General features: G+C 56.3%; 1 protein-coding gene across 2 annotated transcripts in view; it reads right to left on the reverse strand.

Moving 5' to 3' along the window:
• The window catches only part of GNAO1 (G protein subunit alpha o1), a gene marked incomplete at both ends in the record, with an annotated part of 128,310 nt that extends 121,796 nt beyond the window's left edge, over positions 1–6,514 (reverse strand). For both annotated transcript variants that reach the window (XM_084294848.1, XM_084294849.1), the window contains 2 exons: positions 6,260–6,302; positions 6,397–6,514. In XM_084294848.1, coding sequence (XP_084150974.1) covers positions 6,260–6,302; positions 6,397–6,514 — 161 coding nt within the window. The remainder of the gene's footprint in view (positions 1–6,259; positions 6,303–6,396) is intronic.
• Positions 6,515–6,925: the final 411 nt, after the last annotated feature.

The raw sequence follows: 6,925 nt of genomic DNA on the forward strand, positions 1-6,925 counted from the left end.
GGCCATCTCCTGGACCCCACCAAGTGCCACGCAACAGCTGAGATTCATCAGATCTCCTAAAAATTGCACATTGGACAGACATCATCTAGGAAGAATTTGGTCCAAAGTCCAGTGAGGTCAAAGAGAGGATTTGGGGACAAGAGCAATCAAATTGACTTGAAATAAGTGTAGCCACTGGTTTCTGTACCACTAATGAAAACAAAAATCTAGCAGTTGAGATGTATTTGGTTTCCTTGTCTTCACTTGGGCTGATTTTATTGTGCTCCCAATTCTCAAGTCCCTGGGCTAGACTAAATACATTTATTTCTTATCTTGTCTCTAAAGTGAGGAGAACTGGAAGTTTTCTTTCAAAACCAAAGTGAACACAAAAGCAAGAATCCCTGAAACAGAGCTCACCCCCTCGTTATGCCAGCCCAGGTCCCACAGAGGCCATTTGAGGCTCTCCAGAAAGCCCCAAATCTCATGAAATTTGCAGTTGCACCAGGAAGAGAGACACCACTCTTAAATACCCACACCACCTGAATCTGACCAGCTACGAGAAGGTTTTGCCGATTCTCTCCTGCCTAAGCTTCTCTTCCTTCAGCCTCTCATTATGAATACAGGACCAGACCCTGCCTTCTGCACTCAGTTGTGCTCAGAGTTTCACCACGGACCTCACGGCACAGCCTTTCTCCATCGTTGTGCTGTGAACTGCTGCTGGCTCACACGAAAAGCTTTTCACCTCCCTCACAGCTTGAGCAGGAGGTGAACGAGCTCTGAAGTTTGCAAAATCAAGCTCTTGCACCCTGCACTGGCGACAGGCTTTCTAGCTGCAAACCACCAGCTTCAGCAGTCAGTCATGACTTTTTATCTTGCAAATAAATCCAGGAGAAACCAGGGGGGCTTGATGCTTACGGGGCAGGCTGTAACTCTGCAAAGTGGCAGAAGAAACGCTCCCGCAGGTAACTCGTGATGGCTCTGAGACATTGCTCACCCCCTGGCTCTTGCCAGCAGTGACTCTTTGCTTCATTTCATGCTTTCTCTTGACCAGAGTAAGTAGAAGAGCCAAGGAGCTGCCTCTACCTCCATCACTCTATCTCTTTTCGGCTCCTCCTCTCCCTTCTTTTCATGATCTGCCCCAGGTAAGCATGCTGGGGAACTCACATCTGGGATGAAGCTGCATCCCAGACAGGCAGAAAAGGACAGGCTGAGGAGGAAAACCACAACTTCTCTTCAAGTGTCATGACTCAACCTAACGTTTCTTAAAACTTCTGGGTTAGCCAAACATAAAATAAAACATCCCCGGCTACATTTGTGCAGATTTGTCTCTTTCTTCAGAGCTCATTAGAAGAACCGCTTTCATCTCGTTAGATTGCTAAAACATTTCCAACAGGACTAGATGTGTCATGTCAGAATATGACAGGCAAATTTCTTTTAAGGTTTTAAAACTAGGTTGAAAGAGGAGAAGCTATGCAGTTCACTGTTGTCACTGCAAGATATTTTTACTGTTATGAATTCCTAAAACAAGAAACAAATTAAGAACTGTCAAGGAAAAAGAAAAACCCAAACCCAAAATGTATTCCGTCTTGCCTGCTAATACAGTTACTGCTCTTCTCTGAAATCTCTCCCAGGCTAATAACAAGAGCCTTAACACCCAGGTCAGGATGCAGCAGAGCAGGTGGCAGGAGGTGAGCAGACCAGCAGGAAGGCTGCAGCTCCTTCCCCTGCTTACTGGTGCCCAGCTCAAATCCTGCTGGCCCCGAGGGGCGGGACAGACGCCGCCGACACGGAGGCGAAGCCCCCGCAGGGCGAGGTGCTCCCGGGGAAGGGGCCGCGAGTGGGAAATCGCTAGGGCTGGAGACAGACACGCCGCGAAGAGCGAGGCCTCGAGTGGGTGTTCACAAGACATCATTTCGTTTTGGTGGCATTTACCACCACGTCGCTGAGACGGGCTGTAAAAGCAGTGGGTGGGGACTGCTTCTCACTCCAAAGAAGTTCATCAGATTAGAAGTAATTCAGTTACCCGGAGAGCAAGCAGAGCCCGGGGCTGTTTTGAGGGGCTCTCTGAAAAAGGTCAAACCGATAGATCAGGCGGCTATTGGGACTGACGGCCGTTGGGGAGAAGGCAGCAGGTAAGGAAAGATAAGCGCTGTACGGCGACCTATTCTCCTCCCGATCACACATTCCCATCCTTGTCATAACTTAAAAACAATCCACGAAAAAACGGAACTGCAAGAAGCCTGATGAGTGAGGTCCTGCCAGCACTGCTGCTTCTGCAGAGGCAAAAGCCAGAAGAAACACCCCAAAACAACAACATTTTTGCTGCGGGCAGGTGAAGCCCTGAGTCCTCCCAAATGCCGTAGCCATCACCATCCATCCCCTCATTGGGAAGGTGGAATAGTGCCCCGGCTCCCCACCCGGAAAGGTGGCAGGACGCTGGGTTTGAAGCCATGCCAGCTAACTCAGCCTCTACATTTGCATTTAAACACTGAATTCCCCAGCAGCTTCATGCTGATGGTAGCAGAGGGTGTTCCCCTTGCAGTAACACACCCGTTCCCACCACAGGACCGCTGTATGCACCTCAGTATTCTGCTGGGCAGGGACAGAGCGAGGTGTGCTGGGTGTCCGCCTAGTCCGGGGCCGTTTGATGAACAAACATTCAGCAGAGTTGTAAGACCCTGAAAAATTCCCCCGGGCAAACAACAGGTCTTGCCTTGGTGCTATGATCCAACCATTCCAGAAAATATCACATATTCTAAATTCTGCATGCGCTCAGTGTTTATTTCAAGATCTAAGAGCTAAAGAGATGTTGACAGTCATTGCAGTTCTACGTCAGTGTGAACCCGCTGAGGCTGGGTGCTGGAAGACAAATTTCTCCTGTACAATATCTCTCGCCCCCTGGCTGGGATATTCAAAGGAGCCCCAGATTTGCTTGGTTAAAGCTGGTTTTTAGTCTAAGCCGAGGCCGATCACTGATTCTGAGCACCGAGGCACACCCTGGGGCTGCACTGGCCTCACACCTCTCAAGATTGCTCCCCCCAGCAGCATGGCCCCAACCCCACATTTTACAGCACGGGCGAAGTCGTGAAGCAATAACGAGCAAACGTCATCAGCTAAGATGGGTGCAGCCAAAGCACAAGGGCTGAGGGTGCCTACAGCACCACGGCTGCTCAGGACAGTGCCATTCCCAGCCCGTGCTGCTGCTGCCCGAGGCACACGCTAGCCTCCAGTCCCAGCTGCCCATCATGCACCCACTCCTCTTCCTGCGCTGGGGAACTCCCCGCTCACCAGCTGAAAGGCAGCCCCGAACACTTGAGGAAAACATCCTGCATTCATTTGATAAATCCTACTCCCCACCCTGGCTAAACTCCCAAATTACAGCGGTTTCTACCTGTCCCTTCTCCCACTACCTAAAATTTCATGGATTAACTGGACAGCGCGTAGCCTCTTCTCAGCCCTCCGCTAACAATGTCTGCTCCCTGTTCCTTTGTCTAAGCATATTCTCATCTGTCTACACATTCCTGCGCTTCTCTGCAAGGCGATATCCAAGTGTGAAACTGCTTTAGCCATTCACAAGGAGGAGATTTATGATCTAGAAGCACACCAATAACACAGTATTAAAAAAATAAAATAGCAGTCTCTTTCATCAAAATCTAATGAACGTGCAATTTAATCTTTATTAAGAATTCATTAGGTTCTCAGCAAGCCTGTCTAATGGAGCTTGACCAGGTGAAATGCTAATGCCTGCATTATATTTAAATTAATTTTCAGAAATGTTAATTTCCCCCAGTCGCTCCCTGCACATCGCTCTCCCCCCCGGCGCCCGCGGCTGCGCGGCTCCCTCCAGCTCCTGCCGCCGTGCTCCTAGCAACACCGCTGTCCCCACCCCAGCCTCTGCACAGTTCGCTGGAGTTCGCAGGCTGGCGGCCGCCTCCCCGCTCCCCGCGCTGCGAGCTTCCACCATGGCAGCCGCCGCCGCATTTTCCAGCCGGGTACAAACCCGCCAGCTACTGCGCGTTACTCCCAGAGTGTTTTGCTGGGGAGATGTACTACAGGGTGTTTTTCAGGCCTTAGTATTCCGGGCTAGTCCAGCAAACCGGTTGTTAGCTTGGTCCAACGTGCTTTAAGAAACAAGAGCTGTGCTCACTGGGAAAGAGGAATCCCTGGGCGCTCATTGTGTAAGCCACCGCGGCCACAGCCCGCTCCCGACTCCACACATCTGCCCCGGTGCGCTGTGATGCTGGTGCTACAGCCTCTCCCCCCAGCCAAACCCCACCGCCCGCCATTCCAGCACGCTTCTGCAGAAGCGATTCCTAGAGATTAAATAATTTATTGCCATTCATCTGCAGTAACATCTCTCCCGATCCATCTCTCACACGCAAATGAGCGCAAACCAAACCCATCCTCCTGGCCCCACAGCCAAGTGTCGGGGTGGAAAACCTCCTTTCCAAAGGGGGCTTGACAGAAATAGGGCGCACAAATCTCCGTGGGTGAGGCCGCCGTGCCCACCGTGCGCCGAAGGGAGGCTCCTCTCCACCAGCCCTGCAGCGCCGGAGGGTTGCCTCGGGTGGGGCTGGCGGTTTGGTCCCCTGGGGCTGGACACAGCGGCCACAGGAGTGGGGCAGAAACACGGGGGTCACCCCCTTGGGTCACCCCTAGGGTTTGGCGAGGACGAGCACACACCCTTAGGGGAGGTGGTTTTGGGGAATAAGGGGGGGGGGGGGGGTGTTGCCGAGCGGCTGCGAACCCCTTCGGCTATTTCCGAGCCTGCTCGGCTTCTCCCCGCCCGCCTCCGAAGGCGGCCGAGCCGGCAACGGGAGGAGCCGAGCGGAGCCGAAGCCGGGCAGCGCTGCCGGCGGTTCGAGGCCCCGCTGGGCGCTGTCCACCACGGGAACCGCCTGAAAGCCGCAGCCGTGCCGGGACTGCGGATGGCAGCGGCGGAGCCCTCCCCGTGTGGCCGTCCCCCCCCCCCCCTTTCCTCGGGTACCGGAGCCGGTTCCCCGGGGGCCATCCATCCCTCTGCGCCCCCCGCGATGGCGCCGCCTCGCCCCGCCGTGTGCCGGGGGATTTGGGGGGGGATTTTCGGCGTGTTGGGATTAAAAAAAAAAAAAAAAAAGGGGGGGAAAGGGAAGGGAAGAAGAGCGGCTCCCCAGGCTCCTCGCTGCACCTGCTGCCCCACGGGAGGCGTTCCCGCAGGGAACGGGGCTCCAAGCCCTCGTTTATGGCCCGGTGCTTAATTGTAATTAAGCACGGGGAGAGGCCGGCTAACGGGGCCCGGGCCTCAGCGAGGGGCAGCCCGAGGCGTAGGAAGGAGCTGGTTCTTCTCCATATTGTCGCCTTTTTTTTTTTTTTTGTTTATTTGCTCCCCCTCCTTTTTTTTTTTTTTTTTTTTTTTTTTTTAATACCCCGCTTTCAATCTAATTGCCGATCGGCGGCCAAATTCAACCCCTCCGTTAATTAAAACGCTAACAAAAAAAAAAAAAAAAAAAAAAAATCTCCCTTAAAAGGGGCTCGGAGTGGCAGGGCGCCTGGCTTTAAATCCGCATTACGGGAGGATTTGACCACACAGCGGCCCCCCTCACAGGGCTGCGGGGCGGCTGCGACCCCCCCTGCTGCAAGGAGCCCCCTCAGGGCCCCCCAGAGCCCCCTCACGGACCCTCAGGGCCCCCTCAAAGCCCCTCAGAGCCCCCTTAGGGCCCCTCAGAACCCCCTCACGGACCCTCAGAGCCTCCTCTGGGCCCCTCAGAGCCCCCACACAGCCCCATCAGGGGCCTTTAGAGCCCCTCAAGGCCCCCTCAGAGCCTTCTCAGATCCCCCTCAGGGCCTCTCAGAACCCCTCAGAGCCCCTTCAGAAACCCCTCAGAGCCCCTGAAAAAACCCTCAGGGCCCCTCAGAGCCCCTGAAAACCCCCTCAGGGCCCCTCAGAACCTCTCAGAGCCCCTCCCGGCCCCTCAGAGCCCTTCAGAGCCCCCTCAGGGGCTCCCTCCCGGCCCCTCAGCGCCCCCTCAGGGCCCTTCCCATCCCCTCAGCGCCCCTTTAGGACCCCTTAGAACCCTTTCAGCATCCCCCCGGAGCCCCCCAAGCCCGGCTCCGGCACTTCGCCTCCCCTTTTCGGGCCCCGGCGGCCCTTTCAGCACCACGGCGGCCCCGAACAGCAGCGGCAGGGGCCGGGCGCCGCCTTCCCGCCGCGGCGGTCCCCTCAGGTAAACATGGCGCCCGCGGCCCTCGCTCACCTCAGCGAGCCCCCGCCCCGCCGCGCCCCGCCCGGCCCCGCACTTACTTCATCTGCTTCACGATCGTGCTCTTCCCCGACTCCCCGGCCCCTGTCGGGACAGAGAAAAGGCGGTGAGAGAAAATGGGAGTGGGGGGGGGGGGGGGAGGCAGGCGGCCGAGTTTCGGGGATTGAGCGGGGCTCACCGAGCAGGAGGAGTTTCACGTCTTTGGCGGCGCTGATCCCGTCCTCCTTGAGGTTCTTCTCGATGGCCTTGCTCCGCTCCAGGGCGGCCCGCTCCTCGGCGCTCAGGGTACATCCCATGGCGGCCCCGTAAAGATTAAAAAAATTAAAAAAAAAAAAAAAAAAAAAAAGGTAGGGGGGGGGGAAGGATAAAAAAAAAAAAAAAAAAAAGCAGCCCCCGCCGCCGCCGCCGCCGCCTGGGCTGCAGAGAGGAGGCCGGGGGCGCGCACACACCGCGGTCGTGCGGCGGGGAGGGATGGAAGGGAGGCGGCGATCGGGCTCCGGGCACCGCAGCGGGGCTGGCGGCTGCCTCCTGCCCCTCTCCCCGCGGCTCAGCGCATCCAGCGGGGCTGCGGGCACGGCGAGCTCTTCCCGGCCGGGAGGCGGAGGCGGGGGCGGAGGAGGAGGAGGAGGAGGAGGAGGAGGAGGAGGAGGAGGAGGAGGAGGAGGAGGAGGAAGGACTCCTCGCCGCTCCCGGCTGTGGCGCTCTCC

Source organism: Netta rufina, assembly GCF_964035555.1.
Source record: "Netta rufina genome assembly, chromosome: 13".
Taxonomy (NCBI): Eukaryota; Metazoa; Chordata; class Aves; order Anseriformes; family Anatidae; genus Netta; species Netta rufina.